Here is a 26,677-nt window from a genome sequence, read left to right on the forward strand (position 1 = left end):
GTCTGGATTTGGCAGCAGTGAAGCAGGGTTTAAAGAGGTTGGGGGCAGAAAAGTTATTCTGAGGGGGTTTAACAGCAGTCCTTGATAGTGGGTGAGCCGGGCGTTACTCATCCATCGGTCCGGCGGCTGCCGGAGGATGCCTTCAATGGCATGCGGGGTTATAACGCGCAACTCTTGCCCCATGATAAGTTTATCAGCGTCTTGGACCATTAGGGCAGTCACCGCGATTATCCGCAGGCAGGGTGGCCAGCCAGCAGCCACTGAATCTAATTTTTTTGACAAATAGGCAACTGGCCTCTGCCAGGGGCCTAGGTACTGTGTTAACTCGGCTTTTGCAACACCCTTACTTTCATCTACGTATAAGTGGAAGGGCTTGGAGACATCAGGGAGCCCCAGCGCCGGGGCTGATAACAAGGCAGTTTTGATTTGTTGAAAGGCCAGCTCAGCCTCTTCCGTCCAATTGAAGGGCTGCCGTTCCTTTGTTGCCTGGTATAGGGGCTTGGCTAACTCAGCAAATCCGGGTATCCATAACCTACAGAACCCTGCCGACCCCAGGAATTCTCTCACTTGCCGTGTCGACTGGGGTCTAGGGATGCGTAGGACTGTTTCCTTTCAGGCTTTGGTTAGCCAGCGTTGCCCCCCTTTTAATAGGTACCCCAGATAAGTTACCTCCGACTTGCAGATCTGAGCCTTTGTTGCTGAGGCTCAGTAGCCTAGCTCCCCCAGAGTCTTCAAGAGGTTCTCAGTCCCTTGAACACAAGTTTCCGGGGATCTGGCTGCTATTAAGAGATCATCAACATATTGCAAAAGAGTTATTTCAGGGTGTTGCCGCCGGTACTCACCCAGATCTTCATGAAGGGCTTCATCGAACAGGGTTGGCGAGTTCTTGAACCCTTGTGGCAGCCTGGTCCATGTTAGCTGACCGTTGATGCCCCTCTCAGGATCCGTCCATTGAAATGCAAAGAGTCCTTGACTTTTGGGAGCCAGAGGAAGGCTCAAGAAAGCATCTTTTAGATCAAGAACGGTATACCACTGTTTTTCGGGATGTAAAGCACTCAGAAGGGTGTATGGATTGGGCACAGTGGGATGTATGTCCATGACCCTTTTATTAACTTCTCTTAAATCCTGTACTGGCCTGTAGTCCGTACTGTTGGGTTTACGAACAGGTAACAGTGGAGTATTCCAGGATGAGTGGCAAGCCCGTAGGACTCCCTGGTCTAGGAGTCGGTGGATATGTGGCGTAATTCCTTCTCTTGCCTCCAGGGGCATAGGATATTGCCGAACCCGAACAGGGTCCGTCCCTGGCTTAACTTCCACAAATATGGCAGGTCGATGTTTAGCTAGCCCTAAGCCCCCAGTTTCTGCCCACGCTTCAGGGAAACGCTGGAGCCAAGAGTCAATTTCCTGATCGGGGGGCTTTTGCTCTTGATGGAGTCTGTACTCATCTTCTAAGGTGACAGTCAGGATAGATATTGGCCTGTTTTGGGAATCAGTTATCTTGGGCCCTTCTGGCTCAAAGTGGATTTGGGCCCCCATTTTTGTCAGCAAGTCCCTCCCTAGTAGAGGGCAGGGGCTCTCTGGGATGACTAGGAAGGAATGGGAGACTTTTCCCGTTCCTAAGTCTACAGTCCTCTGGGTTGTCCAGGGGTATTTTTTGATGCCTGTGGCCCCGTGCACCCAGGATGTTTTCTTAGACATTTTTCCAATTGGTTTGGTTAGGACTGAGCGTTCCGCCCCAGTATCGACCAAGAAGCGAACTGGGGACCCCTCCACTTGCAAAGTTACCCTGGGTTCGGGGAGGGGGTCCGAACCCCGTCTTCCCTAGTCAGAGTCCTGGGTAACGAGTACGGAGGTAGGGTTAGCTGGTCTCCGTTTCTTTGGGCAGTCTTTAATCCAGTGACCACGTTCCTTGCAATAAGCACACTGATCCTTTTCTAATCCTTGCCTAGAGCCTTGCTTTGTCTGCTTTCTGCTTTGGCCATTCCCTGCCTGGGGGAAAGCTGCTACTAAAACTTTGGTCATTTCTTTGGTTGCCTTGAACTGTTTTTCTTCTGGAGTATCCCTATTATTATAAACTCGCTGCGCCATCTGAAGGAGGTCCTGAATCTGCTTTCCCTCTAAACCTTCTAATTTCTGGAGTTTTCTTCTAATATCTGATGCTGCCTGGTTTACAAAGGACATTACTACCGCAGCCTGATTTTCCGGTGCTTCCGGGTCCATAGGGGTATACTGTCTGAAAGCTTCCATTAATCTCTCTAAATACACAGCGGGGCTTTCTGTCTTACCTTGTAACACAGAATATACTTTAGCCAAATTGGTGGGCTTGCGAGCTGCAGCCCGGAGACCCGCCATTAGAGTCTGGCGATAAATGAGCAGTCGTCCCCTACCTTCTGCCGTGTTGTAGTCCCATCTGGGCCGGGTCAAAGGAAAAGCCGCGTTAATGAGGTCAGGATTTGCAGTTGGCTGGCCGTCATCTCCTGGAACCAGCTTTCTGGCCTCAACTTGGATTCTTTCCCGCTCCTCTCTTGTGAACAGGATTCGGAGGAGCTGTTGACAGTCATCCCAGGTTGGCTGGTGAGTAAACATGACACTGTCTAACAACGAGGTTAGATCTTTGGGATTATCGGAGAACCGAGCATTTTGGGACTTCCAATTGTATAAATCACTAGTGGAAAAAGGCCAATACATGAGATGGGAGAGCCTGGTATCATCGAGCGATCCTATTTCTCTGAGAGGCAGGGCTACGGTGGAGTCAGGGAGTCGGGAAGCTTGGTCCCGCAGTACGCGGCCTCGCGTTCGGCCGGCCGGCCCCCCTGGGTTACTTTCGCTCTCGGCTGCTTCCGCTTCTCGGTTTCCCTCTAGGGAAGCACCACCCTGGGGGACTGGGTCCTGCGGGATAAGGTGCGGATATGGTGGGGGAAGTGTGGGTTCTAACGTTAGGGGGTCCTGGCTGTCTGGCAGCACAGGGGCCGAGGGAGCAGAGGGAGTCCTTTGTCTTGTAGGTCGCATTACTAGGACCTTGCAAGGCTCAAGGATGAATGGAGTTATCCAGGGCGGTGGGTCTTCCACAAGATTTTGCCACACTAGAATATAAGGAATTTGATCAGGATGTCCTGACTGCCCTGGCAGGAAAATCTTAGTTTTTACCTTAGTAATAATAGAGAGACAGAAAGTTCCTTCGGAGGGCCACCCTACGCCGAAAGAGGGTCACTCCAAACGGCAGAAAGTAACTAGCTTTCCCTTCTTTAGTTCTACGCTTAAGTTACGCCCCCGAGCCTTCACATCCTTAAAATTGGTAACAAGGAGTGAGAGCGGCGTGCTCTGGTTGTTGCCCATCTTTGGACTGCTCCTACAAAGAGAAGGAGGGATGAAAATGAGTGTGAAGCAGAGGGGAGTATCCGACAGGTCCGGTCCTGGAAGGGGAAGAAAAGGTTTTATGTTTCGTTTTGGGCTTACACTTAACACTTAACAATAACGGACAGACAGTGAGAAACTATGAGCCTTCGCGAGCGCGTGTCGGACTTCCGACCTGAGTCAGACGGGGCAACCAAGGATGGAGGCCCCCAGATGGGCACTGGGGGACGTCTCCCACCAGTCCTGAGTGGCTGTCTTTTAGCGTGTCCGCCAAGACCATGCCACTTATAAAACAGACCAATACAGATTACAGATTACGGATTTCGCGAAATTTCAGGGAGACAGACAGAGACAAAGACAGAGACAGTGACAAAGCCGGTTTACCTACAGATTAAGATCCATTGACTTGGGGGTCTGGTGGGCTTGGGGGAAATCCCGGACGAGCCCCCATTTGTTATGCCCAGACCGTTTATTCCCCGAAGAAGACCACCAGAGTCCAGAGTCAAAGCTAAGCAGCAAGGATCTTTATTACAGGTTTGAACCTGGAACTCTCCCTCGCTCGTGAAACGAGACGGGCAGGAGAGCTCCCCCGCTGAGCTCCGAGCAGTGTTATATAGTCTAAGAAAAGTGGGCATAGAGTTATTATACAAATCAGGTATATGATTGGCTAGTGTTTGAACAAGGCGATTTGGCTAACTATGATTGGTTCCCGCCATTTCTGATATTTTGGTTCAAACTTTGAGGCGGGAGAGCAGGTTTATGGCAGCAAGAGTTTATCTTACTTAAACACGTCTTGTGACCTTGCCTCAGAACTTACAAAATCTCTGGTATGTGCAAAACAAAATCTCTGGTACGTGCAGAAAACCAGGTACTCACAGAACTTACGAAATCTCTGGTATGTGCAAAGATTAGAGAGCAGAACAAGGGTGTAGTGGGTGGGGGGCGGGTACACATCTATCTTTGTGTCCTTTCATTGGTACAATATTCTGAACCTTCCCAAATTGCTCCTGGGATTGCTGTTGTAAAATCTAAGATCAATGCTTGAGATGTTTTGCAGATCCTGTATTCCCATGCACCAGCTGATGCCACCCGGACCCGTAACTGACTCAACAAGTTCTGCAATCCCACCCAGGAACAGAAGACAGCAAGGAAAACCCACTTGGACCCCTGTGATTTCTTCTTTGACCCAAACAATCGGCATTCCCTACTTCCCAACTCTCTGTCTACCAAATTATCCTTAAAAACTCCTGATTCCTGAATTCTTAGGGATACTAATTTGAGTAATAATAAAACTCTGGTCTTCTGTACAGCCAGCTCTGCATGAATTAAACTCTGAAGCAGTGCCATTGGCTGGGGTAATACCCGAGGTTTGTTGCCTCATGCCAAGGAAGTCAAGGACACAGACACATGTGGAGTAAGGTTAACAGCGGAGGCTTAATAGGCGAAAGAAAGAGGAAAGAGAATAACTCTCTTGCAGAGAGAGAGGGGGCACCCACGTGGGTCTTCCAGCTGGTGGTAGAGTGCAAATGGTTTTATAGACAGGCTTGAGGAGGCAGTGTCTGATTTACATAGGGCCAAATATTGGTTGGACCAGGTGTGACATTTACATAGCATCCGGGGAAACTGGCCTACAGCACCCTAATCTTATTATGCAAATGGGGTCTTTGCCTGACCAGCACCATGTTATCGGCTCCCCACTGCACACTGATTGGCAAGAAAAAGGGAAGATGGAGCCACCATGTTGGACATGCCCAGGCCCCAGATAGCCTTTTCTTATTAGCACAGCTGCCGGCATTCACCTGTACAGGTTTCCAGCTTGCTTGTCTATGTCTGCAGCTTTATTTTCCAGGCTGCTCTTTGTTAGAAAAGAAAATGATTTTGAGGTTGCTTTTCATTAAAAGAAAAACCTTACTGAGGACTTCCTTACCCTCACTGTGTGCCTAAATAATTTCTTTTTAACTCCTATATCAACTCTTTCTCTGTTGCAATTCCCTTGTCTTGATAAATCAGCTCTGTCTAGGCAGCAGGTAAGGAGAATCTTCGGGCAGTTATAATATTCTCAGCAGAAAGGCAGGGAGGTAGGAAATAGGATATGCCCATGGAGGATCATGTCTGTAGTTGCCTAACTGCTCAGAAGCTGTGTTTTCCCCAAATTAATTCACAGGCTATGTATATATCATACCTGCCCCATTAAGCAGAGCTGGACCACCTGAGCTTAGGATCTAGTCTAAGCAGATTTGGAAGGGGGCTGCTCATACTAAAATTCTGTGATTACATTTTAAGTCTTGAAGTGAAATAATAACTAGTCTATTCAGTCGATATGGCAAGATCAGATGGGAAGAGGTGGCCTAGGAAGCAATTGACACTGTGTTCCTGGGGCTGAAGTATGGAACCCCATAGAAGAAGACAAGAGGGCAGGTGACTGAAGACACTGGTTGTCTTGACAGTGACTGCAGAACACTACTCCAGGAATGCTGCCTGGGCTTCAGTCCCACTATGTGCCATGGAAAACAGTATGACTTTGGTTAAATCACTCAACTCCCCAGCCTCAGAATCCTCATTTATGAGATAGTAATGTTTGAAATTCTTGTTCCCCGGTGCCATAAAGAAATAGCACTTGAACATAAATTTAACTTACTCAGCAAGGCCATTTTTACTTTCTGCAGAAGGGGTATACTTGCCAGCAGTTTTGCCATGAGAGTACACCAGACAAAGGAGACAGGGTCATTTATAACCTGATGCATCCACCCTACTGCTGTGTCCAGTTTCCATTTGCTGGAATGGGACCTCACATTCTGTATTTGTCCTAATTGGCTAGCAAGTTAGAACTTTTTAAAAAGAGGCGAAGGTAGAGGAGAACAAAGGAAGGAGGACGTAACCTGTGGAATGCTGAGAAAGGTAAAAAACACCTTTAAATAAGGAAGAGGAACAGGATATGACCTAATGCTTGCTTGGACCAGTATAAGCATGCCAGGGCAAATATTTAGGCTAAATTGTGGGAGCTAAGAACATAAAGTACATTGATTTCTTTATCACGGCTAGCAGATATTTAAGAATGTTAGCACAGGTCTTTGAATAAATTTTGCTTCTAAGAGAAGTTACTATTTATTCCTTATTAAATGGCGAGGAAAGTCTTTGAAGAGGAACCTCTACTTTTACAGTAATAATAATAATGAGATCTAGTTTTTAAGTTTTTGTGAAAGAATTATTTAAGTAATAAGTTTCAGGTGCTTGGCACAGTGATTGGTAGAGAGTGTGTATTCAAAAAATGTTGAATATTAATTAGATTATTGTTATTTTTCAGTGAAAAATATGGCAGAGGCTGGCTAGTTTTTTTCCAATTCCATTTTTCTTTGCTCCTGAGCACACAGCTACTACATCCACCCAGCCTTCATTATAACAGGTGAGCCCACTGAAATGGGCTATGGGAAATGCAGTGTGGGCAGAAGTGAGGACACCACCTCCAGGACTGGCCTATGAAAGCCTCATGGGCAATCTTCATGATCTCTTTCTCTCTTCCTCCATGTACTGGATGCCATGATACAGTAGAGGGACCCCAATGTATCAAGGGATAATAGAACAACAAGTTGGAGGGAGCCTGGGTCCCTGGATGACTGTGTGGATGTGAGCACATTTTGCTTCTATCTCTGCCACAAACTGGACTTGAGCTGGCCATAAATTTGACTATGTGAAGCTACTGAGATTTCTGAATTAATGTGTCAATAGCTAGGGACTTTTGCCTTATGACAGAGGATATGGTAATAACCTGAACATCCATGTTTAAAAATGTTTTTATATTAATTAAACAAAGTTGGCTATGAATCAGTAAGTAAATACATGGTGAAGTGGATGGGATAAAAATGATGTGGTATCAGATGTAAATAATCAGTATCAGAACTAATGTAGGACTAGGACAGAGACACTTACGTAGCCACATTAGGAGCTTTTTAAAAAGCTCAATCCTAAGGTGAACCATGCTGGTCCATGTTGGTGGCACAAGTATGTGCTATGCAGGCGACACTGCAATGGGTCATTCTTTCTCCTGGAGTGGATGAGTCAGTCTTTCACTAGCACCAAGTGCAAAACTGAAAGGTATGGGCTCCTTTCAAAATGCCTTCTGTATGTTACTCCTCTTATGAACTGGATTCAACAAAAGAAAAAAATAAAACACTGAAGGAAATCTAAATATTTAACCCCAAAATATGGTTCCTTGGCATAATGAGTATTGTGAATTAAAAACCCTTAGAGATCAACAAGCCCGGGAAGAAACTTTCCTTCTGTCTACATAAAGATAGGACTGACCCACCAAGGAGAACAATTGTTCCTGTTCCCCTCCTGCTTGTCTCATTATCCATTACAGGAAAGATTTCAGACCAAAAATGTAACCACAGCTGAGCAGACCCTTTTTCAAGATAATGACTGTCTCCAAGGATCATTTAAATTCCAAAGAGAGCTATTTACAAGTTAATTTCTGTTCTGTGATCCAATCATTCTCCCTAGTAATCACTTATTGCCTCTCAGCAGAATTCCTCTTCTTCCCCTTCTCATACCTGTTTAAACAGGACCCAAGCCCCCATTCCTTCTGTAACCTGAAGATGGTATATAAGCTTTTGTACCTTATTGGGAGGTTAGGTCTTCATTCTGAAGGCTCCTGTGTGTGCATGCTATGTAACTTTGTATGCCTCCTCTCGTATTAATCAATCTGCTTCACCTCAATGCTTTTTCAGTGAAGTTTTACCCCCCAAAATCCTTGGCCCCCATAACACCTTCCCCCTTACTCCCTATCAATGCTGAAGCTGATATTTTGCCTGCCTGGCCTAAGACTTAGCATAATATTCTTTAATCACACAAGTGCATTAATTATCAGAAGAAGAAATCAAGGAGGAAATGAGTAGGAAGCTAAGTCAGCATGTGGAAAGTTTGGCCACTCAGAGCATTTGGTTAGTATGCTGGTGTCCATGGTTAAAGGAATTATTCTGCCCTTTTCTCCTTGGCCTTCAGTGCTTGAATGCATGTGGTTAAATGGAATTCAGGGCACCAAAACTTCCAAGCAAGAAATGAGACAGCTGAAAGACAAGGGTTTGAAAGTAGAAAGGGAAAAGAAATTTAATCCCTTAAACAGAGCTTGAATGTGTGAAGAGCAGAAAGGGTGCTGGGGAAAGGAGCAGCTTGTTATTCTCCAATCCTCCTAGCACCTGAGCTCTGGTTAGGAATTTGAACAAGGCACTCTGAGGCTTCTCTTCCCAGCACTCTCAGGTCACTTATGTAACTCAAGAGTTTTCAGATTCAAAAGTGTCTGATTTCTATATTGTTGCCAGCATGACTCAAGCTCTTCACTGACTTTAGTGGGCATTTTAAGCACCTTAATTTATTTCCAACCATCAAATTGTTTTCAAACCTCTTGTTTAGTTCAGAGATTCCTCTCCCACTTAAAATCTGCTTCAGATTGAAGGACAGAGAAGTAACATTGGTTAGCTCGAGTCTTATGCTCTTGGGGAGTGAGTCTGAGCTGTGGTGATGAGAATCTATGTTTGTGGCTATGGTAGGGATTCCTTAGTTTATATACTGACTATCTGGAAAGGCAGTAAGGGCTCTATGTTAGTGATCAGATTTACAATTACTTCTGAAACCAAGTGAATGGAGCCTTGAAATAGGAAATTAAATCCAATGCACATAATCTAGCCTTAAAGAGATGGCTTTTCAACTGAGCTCTGTAAGTTAATTCTAATTTCTGAGGTTCCTCTCATATTTTCTTGGATGAATTTTTTTATTGCTTTATCTTTTCATTCATGTATCCATCCATCCGTTCATCCACCCATGCACCCATCTAGTTAATGACTTTGCTGAACTCCTTCTATGGGCCAGGCACTGTCTAGATGCTGGGAATACTTGGTATCCTATCATGAAGCTGGTGGAGCATCCCAGCCATCTCCAATTCATGCCTCTCCCATACTTTTCTTTTTTTTTTTGGTGGAGTCTTGCTCTGTCACCAGTTTGGGGTGCAGTGGCACGACCTCGGCCCACAGCAACCTCTGACTCCCAGGTTCAAGCAATTCTCCTGCCTCTCAGCCTCCCGAGTAACTGGGACTACAGGCGTGCACCACCATGTCCAGCTAATTTTTGTATTTTTAGTAGAGATGGCGTTTCACCATGTTGGCCAGGTTGGTCTTGATCTCTTGACCTCGTGATCCACCCACCTCGGCCTCCCAAAGTGCTGGGATTATAGGTATGAGCCACTGTGACCAGCCCCCCATACTTTTCGTTCATACACTAGCCCCTTTCTTATCTAATTCCCATACTGTCCCTGCAAGACTAGTCTGCCGGTATCAGGTTAGCAATTCCTCCCAAATTCTCATCATCATCTTGTCATTTATAGTTGCTATATTCCATTCTACCAACCATCACATTAAAAAAATTTTTTTTTTTTTTGCCTGTAATCCCAGCACTTTGGGAGGCCAAGGCAGGTGGATCATGAGATTAGGAGTTCAAGACCAGCCTGGCCAACATAGTGAAACCCTGTCTCTACTAAAAATACAAAAAATTAGCCAGGTGTGGTGGTGGATGGCTGTAATCCAGCTACTCGGGAGGCTGAGGCAGGAGAATCACTTGAACCCAGGAGGCGGAGGTTGCAGTGAGTGCAGATTGTGCCACTGCACTCCAGTCTGGGCAACAGAGTGAGACTCTGTCTCAAAAAAAAAAAAAAAAAAAAAAAAAAAATTCTCATCCTTTGACTCTCATCACCAAATTTTTAAAATGGTGATGGAATAGAACTCAACTACTGGAGGTGAGAGTGGAGACGTTGCAGTAGTGGCAGATGATAGAACATAGTTTCATATTTGGGGTAGGCATCAGGGAAACTGCAGGTGATTGAAAATTTATCCTTAGAAGACCTCATGGAATATCACAGTTGGAAGGAGCCTGACAGGTTATCTCACTGGAATTCCTAGGAACCAGAAATCTCCACTGCATGTCTATCTGATCCTACCTCTCCACTAATATTTCCAGGGACAGGGAGCACACACAGCAAAACATTTATGGATTCCCTATTATACAGCTCTTCCATGTATTGCACTAGTAGCTGCCTTTGTATAACTTTCCATAACATTTGTCCTTGTTTTTCCCTCTTTTGAAAACAGGAAGTGTTTCCTATTTCTTTTCTATGTAGCAACTGTATTCATATGGACTTTTTCCTTCGTAAATAACAAATCTTTACCTTAATTAACCTCAGCAAAAAAAAGGAATTTAATTATAAGAATGCCAAGTTGTCTACTAGCAACCAAGAAGAGAAATGGACCTAGGAATGACCTGGAATCAGAGAGTCAAAAATATCAATCTTCTCTCTATGTTTCTCATTGGTGATTTAACCTGGCTTCTGTTTCTCTCCGCTCCCCGACTCTCTGCCTCTCTCCTCATTTCCTTTCTTCTTGAGTTCATGTGGTGGAAAGCATGATCACTACAATAGTCTCCAAGTTTTTTTTTCTTTTTTTTTTTTGAGACGAGTCTCTCTTTGTCGCCTAGGCTGGAGTGCAGTGGTGCAATCTCGGCTCACTGCAAGCTCCATCTCCCAGCTTCATGCCATTCTCCTGCCTCAGCCTCCCCAGTAGGTGGGACTACAGGTGCCTGCCACCACACCCAGCTAATTTTTTGTATTTTTAGTAGAGATAGGATTTCACCGTGTTAGCCAGGATGGTCTCGATCTCCTGACCTCGTGATCCGCCTTCCTTGGCCTCCCAAAGTGATGGGATTACAGGCATGAGCCAGTGCGCCCCGCCAGCCCCCAAGTTTTACATGTTTCAGATTCTGCCATCCAGAGGACTTCTGTCCCCCTCCTCCCTTTATTTTCTGTTCCACAATTGCTGGAAAAGACAGTGATTGCTCTGGTTGGAACAAGTTCTACTGATGAACAAATCTACTATGCTTGTGGGCTCTGTCATGTAGGAACATGGACATTCCTACTGCAACCATGTGGGAGAAGGGGACAAAAAGAGCAATTTCTAGAAAAAGGGCATGGGGTAAGCAATTTTATATGTGTGTCTTACAAACACCATACAAATATTTGAATACAGGAATGATCCTCTCCTGAAACATCTCACCAGTCTACATACCTCCAATTTTCCCAAAATTTTTTCAGTGATTTTGTTTCCACAAAGACAACTCTATCTTGTTCTCTTATTCTTTCACATTTTATCATGGAAGTGTGGCTTCTAGAACTCATTTCAATAGTTAGAGCTGATCAATACAGAGTTAAGATCACCTCTGCAAAAGCCAGAGGGTTCCTAGGAGATCACTTCCCTAAGAAGTAATCTTCCTAACTTCCCGCACCCTGGAAGCTTTCATTATTGGTAGGAGTTATGATTCCAAATAAGTTTTTCTATGTAGAGACTTCAAGATGAAAGACTGAATAATAATATTGGCCAAGGACGATCTGAATCTAAAGCAAAATGAAATCCTATTAATAATCTAACTGGAAAATTTTACCCTGAGAACACTGAGCTACTACTAATACCAAACTTTTAGACATATATTGTCTCCTTTAGTAGTTAAAATTCATGAGCTACAAATGGTAAATGCATATAGCAAATATTTTTTCTTTATATACTATACATCTCATACATAGTGCTACTTAAATGGTATTTCAAAATTTCTTTACGTTTATGACTAGTTTGTTTCATTATTTGTTAAGTAACAAAATCATTTTCCCCATTGCACTATTTTATTTAATTCAATAAATAATCATTGAGAACACACTAAAGACATATCTAAAAGGTGTTATGCTAGGTACTGAGGCTGTGAAGGTGAGTATGGCTTTTGAATATCTTATAATCTAATGACACACACACATATGCATATACACAATAGCAATGAGAGGTATATCATAGGCTCACCTAGGCCTGCTACTAAATCAGAAAACAACGAATACAAACCTAGGGCCATATGAAAGGGCATTGAGCTGTAGTGCTTCGGGGTTAGATAGATTTGCTCTTCAATCCAGTTTCTGTCAGCTACTCTCTCTGTTATTTGAACAAGTTAAATATCCTCTCTGAGTCTTACTCTTTTCCTTTGCAGAATATAAACTGTATTTATTTGATGAAATGTGTGAGAATTCAATGTCATAAAATATACAATATGCTATTCATTTGTTCATTCCAAAAACATTAAGAAGCTTTCATTATGTTGGAAGATTTAGATAAAAGAGTAGCCAGTCATTGTGTAACAGAATACATGCTGTCGCAGGGGATTAGATTTAAGAGTTTAGACTTTATTTTGGAATTAGAGACCATTGATGAGTTTCAAGTAAGATAACAAATTTTCAAATTTCCATTTTAGAGAAATAACTCTAGTTGTAATATAGCAAGTAGTTTGAGCGGGCTGAGTCTGGAGGGCATGAGGCTTGTTTGTAGCTATTGCAGAAACCCTAGGCAAGTGATGATTGCAGACATCATCCACAATGACAAAATAGGACTGAAGCAAAACACAAAAACAAGAAAATTAAACTGAAGAGGAGGGTCCTGTCACAAATTTGCCAAGCAGTGACTTCCTGATGGACTAAACATAGAAAAGGAGAGGAAGAGGGGGAACAGCATAACTCTGAGACACAGGTGTCAAGAGATTCAGGAAAAGAAGTAGGTTTTCAGTGAAGGATAATGAACTCTGTTCTGGCTATATTGAATTTGAGGTGCCCACGGGACATCTAGGTGAAGATTTCTAAACACATATTTGGATTTTGAAGAGAAGAGTTAAAGAGAGAAGTCTGACCCAGAGATGTAGCTTTAGGTTATGTGAATTAGCTACATAGTCCCCTCAATTGCCATGCTTCGGAATCTACTCCCAGTGGCTACAGTGAGCAGTGTGCACACAGATTGAACCCTGGAAACTTGTGATCAGTATGGTGGATGGCCCATCTTACCTTTTATGAGTTCACCAAGAATTTTTCCTACTTATAAGAACATCATGAATCCAGCCATTCATTCACTGCAAATCTAGCACAAAAAGATCGGCATCAAATTCTATTCGGGTAATAGATATCTCAGAGACCAATTATTAGTCAAATGTGGTTACACTGGGACTGATCATATCAGGAGTTGGAAAAGAATGTCTGCTCCAAAAACTGTCATAGAGATGCTACTACATAAGCAAAATAGTAAAAATTGTGGTTTTAAAATTTATGATTAAGAGATTCAGAAATTTTATCAAAAATTCCAGGAAATCAGAGACTTCTGGTAATGCATGAGTCACAAGGAAGGGATTTCTCATCTGCTGGCCAAAGGTTGACTGTCTAGTGATGAAAAGTCATTTTTGCCTCCTCGCCACTGATCTGTCATATTCAGTCAGTTGCAAGCATTAGCAATTTGACCTCATAGATTATTCTCATTGGCTTTTCTCTTCCCTTCAATTCCTTGCTCTGGCACTAATGATCTCAACTTGAGTTTTCACACTAGATTCCTTCCTGCTCTGAAGCCATTCTGCACATTCTAACTATACCACATTATTCCTTCCTGCTGTCAAACCATTCTGCATTCTAACTATACCACATTAATTTTTCTAAATCTTCCTAGACTTGACAAAGTCCAGGCTGTCATTCAGAGTTCTTGATAGTACACCTCTATCCTGGCTTTTCTACAACCTTCATTCCTTCATTCAACAAACATTACAAATACATTTGAGAAGTTGGAAATTTTCTAAAAACATCTTGCATTCTCTTCTATCTACAGTTTTGCTTTGTTTCTTCTAGCATGTCCTTTCTCCATCTTCTTCCTTATCCGTTTGCCTCCTCACTGAGCTCTTACCTACCTGTAACACCCACCCTTGTCTTAGGATGCACATCCTTATCACACTAGGTGGAAATCCCCCCAGCCTCCTTTTTTCTTAGTAGAGTCAGGTTTTGCAATGTTGCCCAGGCTGGTCTTGAACTCCTGAGCTCAAGCAATCCTCCTGCCTTGGCCTCCAAATGTGCTGAGATTACAGGCGTGAGCCACTGTGCCCGGCCCCTCTTTTTTCTTGGTTTCTTTTTTCTTTTCTTCCTTTTTTTTTTTCTTTTTTTGAGATGGAGTCTTGCTCTGTTGTCCAGGCTCGAGTGTAGTGGTGGGATCTCAGCTCACTGCAAGCTCCGTCTCCTGGGTTCACGCCATTCTCCTGCCTCAGCCTCCCAAGTAGCTGGGACTAGAGGCACCTGCCACCACGCCTGGCTAATTTTGTTTTTGTATTTTTAGTAGAGACAGGGTTTCACCATGTTAGCCAGGCTGGTCTCAATCTCCTGACCTCATGATCTGCCCTGCCCCCACCCCGGCCTCCCAAAGTGCTGGGATTACAGGCGTGAGCCACTCCACCAGGCCTTTTTTTTTGAAAGAAATTTTATTATACAGAATTTGTCGTATCTTAGGTTGAGGGACTTATGTAAAAATGTTATTTTCTCTACTCAAATATAAGTTCTCAGGGCAGGGAAATGTTACTTTCTTTTACTTTTGTATCTGGTACAGTGTCTTCCACACAGAAGGTACTTATTAATTGACTGTTCAATGCATAATTGAAGCCACAAATTGTGACCCATTCTTACTTTAAATTTATCAGTTTTAGCATTCTTCAGAGCTGTCCCTCCTTCCCCAGGAACAGTCAGTTTGGCTGGGGGATTATTCTGATAAATGTTCTGCTACAAATGAGTCTTTTCTTTCATTTAAGTAATTGAAATTCAATTATTCAAATAAAACTTATTGAGAACTTCTTAAACCTCAGACACCATGCCAGGTTCTGAGGTTACAGATCTGAGCAAGAGACAGTTGTGGCAGTAGAGAACTCTATGGTTAAAAGTCCTATAATAGGCCGGGCACGGTGGCTCATGCCTGTAATCCCATCACGTTGGGAGGCCGAGGTGGGCGGATCATCTGAGGTCAGGAGTTTGAGACCAACTTGGCTAACACAGTGAAAACCCATCTCTACTAAAAATACAAACATTAGCTGGGCATCATTGCCAGCACCTGTAGTCTCAGCTTTTCGGGAGGCTGAGGCAGGAGAATCGTTTGAACCTGTGAGGCGGAGGTTGCAGTGAGCTGAGATCGTGCCACTGCATTCCAGCCTGGGCAACAGAGCGAGACTCTATCTCAAAAAAAAAAAAAAAAAAGAAAAAGAAAAGAAAAGAAAAGAAAAGAAAAGAAAAAGTCCTATAAAAAAAGCATGAATGTAATGCTGAGGGATTTTTGAGAAGGGAACTCTACCCTTACTTGGAGAAGGTGGAAAATGATCGACACATCACTTTGTATAACACTTTACTTACTTGCCAATGCAGGTGTTTTCTTAACATTCACTCAGTAGAATTTATTGAGTATTCAGCGCTGTGTTTGTGTACTCTGCCAGTAGCTGAAATATGTTTATTTTTATATAATTAATAAACATGTTTACATAAGATTCAGGAATTTAAGTTATTGTATCATACATTATTTTAAACACTTCATAGACAATATCTCATTTGATTTTTATGACAATTTGATGGAATATTACTAAATATATCCATTTTATAAGTTCAAAAACTCCCAGGCACAAGGACCCTAAGTTGATTACTTACAATCACGTTAATTGGCAGAACTGGGATCTAAACACAAATTGTTCTGCTTTCATAGCCCATTTAAAAAACTTATCATATTACACTTTCAAAATCATATTGAAAGACCACAAATTTGAAAAAATTTTGGAAAAATTACCCCAATAATTTGACATTTGAACTTTTTAAAATTGATTAAAGTAAGCCTAGAAAGACAGTCACTTTTTCTTTAGGATAAAAAACAGGTTCAATGTAGTAAAAAAAGCATTTCGGGTACTACTTAAAATATGAAACAATCAGTAAACCAAACCCTCCTCACAAAAGAAATGTGTAAGCATTGTAAGATATGTGTAAACGTGAGATTCTTGTAAATATCTTGTAAATATGTTTTCATTCTGAAAATGACCATATATTTTCACTTTATTGTTATATTTCTTTTATTGTCAAGATTTAACTTCTATTCAGAACTACTAAAGAATAGGATTTCTGTTGTTGCAAACCTTTAAAATTATCGTAACTTATTGCCTTTCCCCTTAGCTCTAGTTTTGGTGGGAAGGATGTCTTTAATTATAAACCCTAAGTCAAGACTTTCTCCTTCGAGCTCCCGTAGCTCAGAATCCTCCCTTTGTTCCTGTGACAGTCAATTTCCAATAGAAGGACTTGGTTCTCAACACTGTGGATTTAGATAATACTTTTTTTTTTTTCCATTTTCTTAGCTGTAAAATACTTATAACTTAAAATATACCATCTTAAAAATTTTTAAGTGTATCATTCAGTGGTATAAAATATATTCATAATGCCTGCAAGCATCCATTTCGAGAACATTCTGGAACACCACCATTCATTTCCAGAACAATTTTTATCTTATGAAACTGATACTCTACAGCCATTAAACAATAACTCCCCCTACCCCACTCCTCACTATTCCTTAGCAACCACCATTCTGCCTTCTTTCTTTGTGATGTTCACTACTCTACGTACCTCATTTAAGTGGAATCATATAATACCTGTCTTTTTGTGATTGACATTTTGCATAGCATAATTTTCTCAGGGTTCATCTATGTTGTAGTATATATAAGAACTTCCTTCTTTTTAAGGCTGAATAATTTTTCATTACACACACACTTTCTGCTTATCCATTCATCTGTCAATGGACTCTTGGATTGCATCCACATTTTACCTATTGTAAATAATGCTGCTATGAACATGGGTGTACAAATATCTGTTCTAGTCTCTGCTCTCAGTTCTTTTGGATTGCTGGATTATAGAATAACTCTATTTTTTTTTTTTTTGGAGATGGAGTCTTGCTCTGTCACCCAGCGTGGGGTGTAGTGGCATGATCTCAGCTCACTGCAACCTCTGCCTCCTGAGTTCAATCAATTCTCCTGCCTCAGCCTCCCAAGTAGCTGGGACTACAGGCACATGCCACCACACCCAGCTAATTTTTTGTATTTTAGTAGAGATAGGGTTTCACCGTGTTGCCCAGGCTGTTCTCGAACTCCTGAACTCAGGCAATCTGCCCGCTTCAGCCTCCCAAAGTGCTAGTATTACAGGCGTGAGCCACTGCGCCCAGCTACGATAACTCTATTTTTAATTTTTAGACAACCAGCCATTCTCTTTTCCATAGGGATTGTAATATTATACATTCACCAACAGTGCATAAGCATTCCAGTTACTCCACATCCTTACTAACACTTGATATTTTTTGTTCTTTTGATAGTAACCATCCTAATGGGTGTGAGGTGCCATTTCATTGGCGTTTTGTTTTGCATTTCCCTAGGGATTAGTAATGTCAAGCATATTTTCATAAGTTTATTAGTCATTTGTGTATCTTCCATGGAGAAATGTCTATTTATGTCCTTTTCTTATTTTCGAAATGAGTTTTTGTTGTAATTGCTGTTGAGTTTTAGGAATTCTCTATGTATCCCAAATATTAATTACCTAGTAGATGTATGACTTGCAGACAGTTTATCCCATTTTCTGAGTTGTGTTTTTACTCTGTTGATAATGTCTTCTGATGTAGAAAATTTTTAAATTTTCATGAAGTTAAATTTGTCTATTTTTTTCTTTTGTTGCTTGTGCCTTTGTCGTTATATCTAAGAAATCATTGTCATACTTAATATCAAGAAGCTTTACCTTATGTCTTCTTCTTCTAAGAGGTGTTATAATTTTGGAGCTTATAGTTAGGTCTCATCAATTTTGAGTTAATTTTCGTTTACGGTGTTAGATAATGGCCCAACTCTATTCTCTTTTGTATGTGAATATCCAGTTGTTTCAGCACTATTTGTTGAAAAGACTGTCCTTTCTCCATTAAATGATCTTGGCAATCTTGCCAAAAAATTATTGACCACACATATGTAGGTTTATTTCTGGGCTTTCTATTGTATTCCATGAGTCTACATATCTGTTTATGTGTCAGTACCACATTGTTTTGATTACTGTAGCTTTTGTAGCAAGTTTTGAAATCAGGAAATCTGTGTCCTTCAGCTTTGTTCTTATTTTTTTTTATGATTGTTTTGGCTCTTCAAGTTTCCTTGAAACTCCTTATCAGTTTTAGGATGGGTTTTTCAGGGTTTTTTTTTTTTGTTTTTTGTTTTTTTTTTTTACAAAAAGTTACTGAAATTTTAGTAGGGCTTAAATGGAATCTGTAGGTCAGTTAGGGGTATTACTGACATTTTAACAATATTAAATCTTCAAATTCATGAACATGGGATATGTTTGCATTTATTTATGTCTTTAATTTTTCCAGCAATAATTTGTAGTTTCCATTGTACAAGTATTTCACCTCCTTGGTTAAGTTAATTCCTAAGTATTTTTTTCTGTTTGATGCTATTGTCAGTGAAATTGTTTTCTTAATTTCCTTTTCAGATTATTCATTGATAGTGTATAGAAATGCAATTGATTTCTGTGTGTTCACTTTGTATCCTGCTACTTTGCTGAATTTGTTTATTAGTTCTAACAGTTTTTTTTAAATGTGAATTCTTTGGGTTTCATACATGTAAGATCATATTATCCATGAACAGAGATAATTTTGCTTCTTCTTTTCCAAATTGGATATCTTTTATTTCTTTTACTTGCTTAATTGCTCTGGCTAGAATGTCCAGTACTGCGTTGACTGGAAGTGGTAAAAGCAGGCATTCTTGCCTTGTTCTTGTTCTTAAAGGAAGAACTTTTAGTCTTTCATTATTGATTATAATGCTTACTGTGGATTTTCATAAATTTAATTTCTAGTTTTTTGAGTGGTTTTTAAAAAATAATGAAAGGGTGTTAAAGTATTTCAAATGCTTTTTCTACATCAATTGAGATAATCTTGTTTTTTTGGTCTTCATTTTGTTAATGTGTTATATTACATTTACTGACTCATGTATAAATCCCACTTGGTTATGGTTTATAATCATTTTACTATGTGGCTTAATTTGATTGTTAGTTTTTTTTTTTTTTTTGAGTATTTTTGTATTGTTATTCTTAAGGGATATTGATTTATAGCTTTCTTGTAGTGTCTTTGTCTAGCTTGATATCAAGTTAATGCTGTCCTTGTAGAATGAGTTTAAAAATGTTCCCTCCTCTTCAAATTTATAACAAAATTTTAGAAGGCTTAGTATTAGTTCTTCTTTAAACATTGGGTAGAATTCACACACAAAGTCATCAGGTCCAGGGATTTTCTTTGTCAGGTATTTGATTACTGATTCAATCTCCTTACTAGCTATAGGTCTATTCAGATTTTCTATTTCTTCAGGATTTAGACTTGGTAGGTTTTGTGTTTCTAAAAGTTTGTTTATTACATCAAATTATCCAGTTTGTTGGTGTACAGTGTTTCATGCTACTCTCTCACAATCCTTTTTATTTCTGTAGAATCAGTAGTAATGTCTACACTTTCATTTCTGATTGTTAGTAATTTGAGTCTTCTTTTTTTTCTTAGTCTATCTAGCTGTTCATCCCATTGTGGTTGATACTTCACGCCACTGAGGAGATATTTTGTATGATATCTATCTCTTAAAATTGATTAAGACTTAATTTGTGACCTACCATATATTGTAACCTAGAAAATGTCTCATGCACACTTTGGAAGAATATGTATGCTATTGTTGTCAGGTAGACTATTCTGTACATGTGTGTTAGATCTTGTTGCTATTTCTATACTTATCTTTCATATGATTGTCTTATTTACTATTGAGTGTGGAGTACTAAAGTCTTCAACTATTATTGTGGAAAGGTCTGTTTCTCCCTTCAATTTTGTCAGTTTTTGCTAAATTGGATGGTCTGCTATTACATGTGTAAATGTTTATAATTGTTATGTCCTTCTGCTGGATTGAAATTTTATTAATATGTAATACTCTTCTTTGTCTCTTATAAACTTTTCTGATTTAAAGTCTATTTTGTCTGATATTAGTATATTCTATCCTGCTCTCTTTTGATTATCCTTTACATAGTCTATTAGTCTGTTCTTGCACTGCTATAAAGAAATACCTGAGGCTGGGTAATTTATAAAGCAAAGAGGTTTAACTGACTCACAGTTCCACATACTGTGCAGGAGGGGGCTGGGGAGGCCTTAAGATTCAATCATGGTGGAAAGGGAAGTGGGCATGCTTACATGGTCAGAGCTGGAGGAAGAGAAAGAAGGGGAAGGTGCTACACACTTATAAACAACCAGATCTCAGGATAACTCACTTACTGTCATGAGAACAACACCAAAGTAGAAATCTGCCCCCATGATCCAATCGCCTCCCACCAGGCCCCACCTCCAACATTGTGGATTACAAGTTGACATGAGATTTGGGTGGGGACACAGACCCCAACCATATCACGTAGGGTATCTGTTTCCATCTTTTAACTTTTAACTTACTTGTGTTATGATCTAGAGTTAGTTTCTTGTAGCCTATAGTTGGATCACTTTACAAATTCATTTTGCCAATCTCTTTTGATTGAAAAGCTTAATGAATTTACATTTAAATTATTTACTGCTAAGAAGGACTTACTTTTGTCATTTTGCTATTTGATAATTATATGCCCTATGACTTTTTTGTTTCTTATTTTCAGCATTATTGTAATTTTTTTGTGTGTTTAGTTGACTTCTTATAGTGAAATGTTTAAATTTATTTCTTTTGTTGGTGAATATTCTATAGGTATTTTCATTGTGGTTACCATGAGGATTACATTTAGTATCCTAAAATTATAACACTGTAATTTGAATTTATATCAGCTTACCTTCAATAGCATACAAAATCTTTCCTTTATACAGCTCTATTTGTTCCCCTTTTAGTTGCTGATGTCACAGAGTTACATCTTTATATATTCTGTGTTCCAAACATAAATTAATTACTCTTTTAAGTGTAGTTGTCTCTTAAATTATGTAGGAAACAAAACATAGTTAAAAATCTAAGTTATAATAATACTAGCTTTGAGACTGAGAATTGCTTTTTAAAAAATGTATTATCCTCTTAAATCAGTAGAAAACAAAAAGTGGACTTACAAACTGTTCTTACTCTAATAATTGAGCTTTTATAATCACTCATGTATTCACCTTTATTGAGATTTTTATTTCTTTATGCAGCTTCAAGTTACTGTCTAGCATTTTTTTCATGTTACCCTGCAGGACTTCCTTGAGTGTTTCTTGCAGGACAGGTCTGGTAGTAATGAACTCTGTCAGCTTTTATTTATCTAAAAATGTCTTAATTTCTCTCTTACTTTTGAATGGCATTTTTTCTGGATATAGGAATTGAGAGGTTTTTTCCCACTTTCAGCACTTTGAATATATTTGCTGCCTGCCTTCTGGCCTCCAAAGTTTTTGATGAAATATGCTGATAATCTTAGTGAGGCTTCCTTGTATACTACAAGTTGTTTTTCTCTTGCTGCTTTCAAGACTCTTTTCATCTTTTGAAAGTTTGATTATAATGGGTCTGGTGTGTGTCTCTTTGAGTTCCTCTTACTTGGAGTTTATTAAGCGTCTTGGATGTATATATACTCATGTCTTTCATCAAGTTTTGAAAATTTTCAACTATTATCTATTCACATATCTTCTCTTCCTTTTTCTCTTTGTCTTCTCCTTCCTTGACTCCCGTAATAGTCATGTTGGTTGGCTGTTTACTTTTCTTTAACCTTTTTTCTTCCTGTTTTTCAGGCTTGATAGTTTCCATTGTCCTATCTTTAAATTTGTGGATTATGTTTTTCTGCTTGCTTAGATGTATTTTTGAACCCCTCTAGTAAATTTTTTAATTCAGGTATTGTACTTTTTAGCCCCAGAATTTATTTTTTGTTTCTTTTTTGGTTTCCTGGCTCTTTATTGATATTTCCCTTTTTTTCTTACATGATTTGCTTTGCTTTCTCTACATCTTTCTTTGGTTCTTTGAGCATATTTAAGAGAGTTGATTTAAAGTCTTTGTCTTGTATATCTGCATCAGGTCTTTTTCAGGAACAGTTTTATTTATTTGTTTTTCCTTTGAATGAGCAATCTTTTTCTGTTTTTTTTGGTGTGCCTTATGATTTTTTGTTGAAAATTTAACATTTGAGTCAAATAATGTGGTAACCCTAAAAATCAGATTCTCCACTTACCCAAAGTTTCCTGTCATTTTGTTATTTTAAAAAATATTGTTGTAGTCTCTCTCTGTGCCTGGAAGCATGCTGAGGTGTTAACTTAAGGTCTTCTGACGTCTTTTCTGAGTCTGTGTCTTTTTCTGGGCAGGCATAGTTATTTAATAATTTTCTCCATATATGCAGTTGCTTTTTGATATGGTTTGGCTGTGTGTCCTCACCCAAATCTCAAGTTGAATTGTAATTCTCAGTGTTGGGGAGGGAACTGGTGGGAGGTGATTGGACAATGGGGATGAATTTCCCCATGCTGTTCTCATGATAGTGAGTGAATTATCACAAGATCTGATGGTTTAAAAGTGTGTGGCACTTACCTGCTTACTCTCTCTCTCTCTCCTGCCACTGCATGAACAAGGTGCTTGCTTCCCTTTCTCCTCCCACCATGACTGTAAGTTTCCTGAGGCCTCCTAGTCATGCTTTCTATTAAGCCTGTGGAACTGTGAGCAATTAAACCACTTTTCCAACCACTGTGGAACTGTGAGCAATTAAAACACACTCAGTCTCAGGTAGTTCTTTATAGCAGTGTGAAAACAGACTAATATAGAAAATTGGTACTAGGAGTGGAGCATTGCTACAAAGATACCTGAAAATGTGAAAGTGACTTTGTAACTGGGTAATGGGCAAAGTTTGAAATAGTTTGGAGGGATCAGAAGAAGTCAGGAAGATGTGGGAAAGTTTGGAACTTCATAGAGACTTGTTGAATGGTTGTGACCAAATAGCTGATAGTGGTATGAAAAATGAAGTCCAGGCTGAGGTAGTCCTAGATGAAGATGAGGAACTTATTGGGAACTGGAGAAAAGGTCACTCTTGTCATGCTTTATCAAAGAGACTGGTGGTACTGTGCCCCTGCTCTAGGGATCTGTGGAACTTTGAACTTGAGAGATATAATTTAGGGCATCTAGCAGAAGAAATTTCTAAGCAACAAAACATTCAAGATGTGGCCTGGCTGCTCCTAAAATCCTATGATCATTTGCATAAGCAAATAAAACTTATATTTAAAAGGAAAGTACAGTGTACAAGTTTGGAAAATTTGCTGCCTGACCGTGGGATATAAAAGAAAAGCCCATTTTCAGGAGAGAAATTCAAGCTGACTGCAAAAATTAACATAAGTAAAAAGGAGCCAAATGTTAAAAGTCAAGACAATGGGAAAAATGTCTTCAGGGCATTTCAGAGATCTTCAAGGCAGTCTCTTCCATCACAGATCCAGAGGCCTAGAAGGGAAAAATGGTTTCTTTGGCTAGGCTTAGGGCCCCACTGCTCTGTGCGGCCTCAGGACATGGTGCCCTGTGTCCCAGCCACTCCAGCTGCAGCTATGGCTAAAAGGTGCCAAGGTACAGCTCAGGCTGTGGCTTCAGAGGGTTCAAGCCCCAAGCCTTGGCAGCTTCCACATGGTGTTGGGCCTGTGGGTGCAAACATGTAAATGTGCAGGCAGAAGCCTGCCGCAGGGCTGGAGCTTACATAGAGAACCTCTGCTAGGTCAGGGTGGAGGGGAAGTGTGGAGTTGGAGCCCCCACACAGAGTCCCCACTGGGGCACTGCATCAGGAAGCTGTGTGAAGAGGGCCACTGTCCTCCAGACCCCAGAATGGTAGATACCTTGACAGTTTGTACCATGTTCCTGGAAAAGCCACAAGCACTCTATGCCAGCTAGTGAAAGCAGTCAAAGGGGCTGTTCTCTGCATGCTGTGGGAGGGACTTGGTGGGAGGTGATTGGATTATGGGGCCAGATTTTCCTGATTGTTCTCATGATAGTTAATTAGTTCTCAAGAGATCTGATGGTTTAAAAGAGCGCAGCACTTCCCTCCTTGCTCTCTCATTCCTGCCACCATGTGAAGAAGGTGCTTGTTTCCCCTTTGCCTTCCACCATGATTGTAAATTCCTTGAGGCCTCCCAGACATGTGTCCCATTAAGCCTGCTGAACCGTGATCCAATTAAACCTCTTTTCTTTATAAATTACCCACTCTCAGGTAGTTCTTGATAGCAGGTGAAAATGGACTAATACATTTTTGAATTATTATTATTATTAGTCTTTACTGTCTGGCTCCCCAGATAAGAAAAGGAGAAAAATGAAGGGTGCAGGAGGGTGCCAGCCCTTTAAATCTTCTGAAAGTCACTTCAGCCAGAAGAGGAGGGGCTTGAAATAATGAGAGGAGATGCAACAACAACGGCTGTCTTATGATCAGAAACAAAAATCAGTAATCAGAGATCAGATCTCTAATATTTGGAAGACTGGGTGCCTTTTGCCCATAGTGACTCCCTCTAGCTACATGCAAGCTGCTCTTAGAATATGCATACGGCTGCCTGCCAGAGATGGGGGTTAGTTATGAATTGCTGCTACTGTGCTAATTGGTGAAATTGACTAATTGGTGAAAAAAACTAACTGCAATTATCATCTGCTATGACCTGAATGTTTGTGTCCCCCAAAATTCATATGTTGAAACCTAATGCAATAGTATTAAGAGGTGGGACCTTTACCGGGTGATTAAATCATGAGGGCTCCTAGTTCCCTTATTAGTGCCCTTTAATAAAAGATGCCTGAGATAACTTTTTTGTCCCTTCTACCATATGAGAATACAAGAAAAAGGTGTGGTTTATGAGGAAGCAGAACTCACTAGATACCACCAGTGCCTTGATCTTGAACTTACCAGCCTCCAGAACAATGAGGTATAAATTTCTATTCTTGATAAGTCTAAAGTATTTTGTTATAGCAGCCTGAACAGACTAAAACATCATCCAAGATGTTCCTTGAAAATTGCAATCTTTCAATAAACTACAGAGTTCCAAAATAGTTACATCAGACAGGTTCTGCCAGTGCAATTGTTGTAAAGGTGGAAGACAGATTCCCGGTGTTTTCTATTTTGCCATCTTCACAGAATCCTCTCAGAAAATTTGATTTTATTATTTTATTAGATGGAAGAGCAATTGGAACTTACCACTTGCTACCCTATTGATCCTTAAGACTTTTAAAAAAATTATTTCCCTGTGAGGAGATCAAACTCTAGATTTTGAATTTCCTTTATCTTTTAAATCACAATGTAAATGTATTTATTTATACCAAGAGAGATGCTAAGTGGCTCAAAATATCCACATTGCTTATTTATTGTTTCAGCTTCATAAGAAGTAAGCTTGCTTCCTAAAAAAATCAGCAGGTTATTTGGTAGATTATGGAACAGTATATATATTATGAACAACTATATATTTATTAATAATGTATTCATAAATACACTTAGAAAGTCTAACAGTATATAGCGAATTGTTAACAGTGTTTACGTTTAGAGGTTGAAATTATAAGGGGACATCCACTCTCTCTATGCTTAATTGCTTTTTTTAAAAAAGATTCTATATTATCAAGAAAAAAACCCTTTAATACAGATATTTACATTTTGAAAGGAAACCCCTACTGAATTCAATCAGAATAAAGGAAGATGGATTATCTTGAAGGAGACTGCCAGCCCAAACTGGTGGGTTTGGTCTTCCGTTTTCAAATGAACCAGGTTAATTGCGGTATGCATCCCGAATATTCTTTCCTTTGGTCATATTTGCTGTATCCTTGACATAAGGATACACTGGAACTTTCTTTTATGAATACCCTTTATCAGTTACCAAAAGTTTCATTCTAAAGAGCATTCAAAACCCACCTAGTACATGATAGATGTTCAATAAATATACTGGATGAATGACTGCATGATGACATCGACACACTTTCATAAGTCACGTTCAGGTGAACACCAATTGTCACGTCCTTCTCATCAGTTATCCACTGAAAGTTTGGGTTATCCTGGGAGGCTCAATAGAGCTATTGTTTATTGATTCTTCTACCTACTTTTTACATTTGGCAATACAGATTTATTTTAGGGTCTCCAACACTATATCCACTTAACACAGGTGATGTCCATGTTTGGATGGGAAACTTTTCATACCATGACTTTAAGTAGTGTGAGGGAGCTGTAGCTGGCAAAACTCTTCACTTAGGAAACATTGCACCAAGTTGACATGGAAGATGAAAATGAGTAGCTGAGTTGCTAGGCATCAAACTTTCAAGTGCTGACAGTTATGGGCTTCATGGTACTTGGATGCTAACAGAAAGTAAGTCACTTCCATTATAAAAACATCATTAGAAGTGTATTGAAAATATTGTAACCAGAAATGAGGTGTTAATTAGAGGAGGAGAGAGAGGTAGAGGAAGAGAAAGGAAAAAGAGAAAAGAA

The 26,677-nt window shown here is 40.2% G+C and overlaps 1 protein-coding gene across 1 annotated transcript; it reads right to left on the reverse strand.

Moving 5' to 3' along the window:
• Positions 1-228: 228 nt before the first annotated feature.
• Positions 229-3,800, reverse strand: LOC141407517 (uncharacterized). The gene is made up of 2 exons (XM_073999991.1): positions 3,739-3,800; positions 229-3,349 (listed from the first exon to the last, which is right to left on the reverse strand). The coding sequence occupies exon 2, from the start codon at positions 3,007-3,009 to the stop codon at positions 1,822-1,824; it is 1,188 nt and encodes a 395-aa protein (XP_073856092.1). The 5' UTR covers positions 3,010-3,349; positions 3,739-3,800; the 3' UTR covers positions 229-1,821.
• Positions 3,801-26,677: the final 22,877 nt, after the last annotated feature.

This window comes from Macaca fascicularis, chromosome 8, assembly GCF_037993035.2.
Source record: "Macaca fascicularis isolate 582-1 chromosome 8, T2T-MFA8v1.1".
In the NCBI taxonomy this organism is placed as follows: Eukaryota; Metazoa; Chordata; class Mammalia; order Primates; family Cercopithecidae; genus Macaca; species Macaca fascicularis.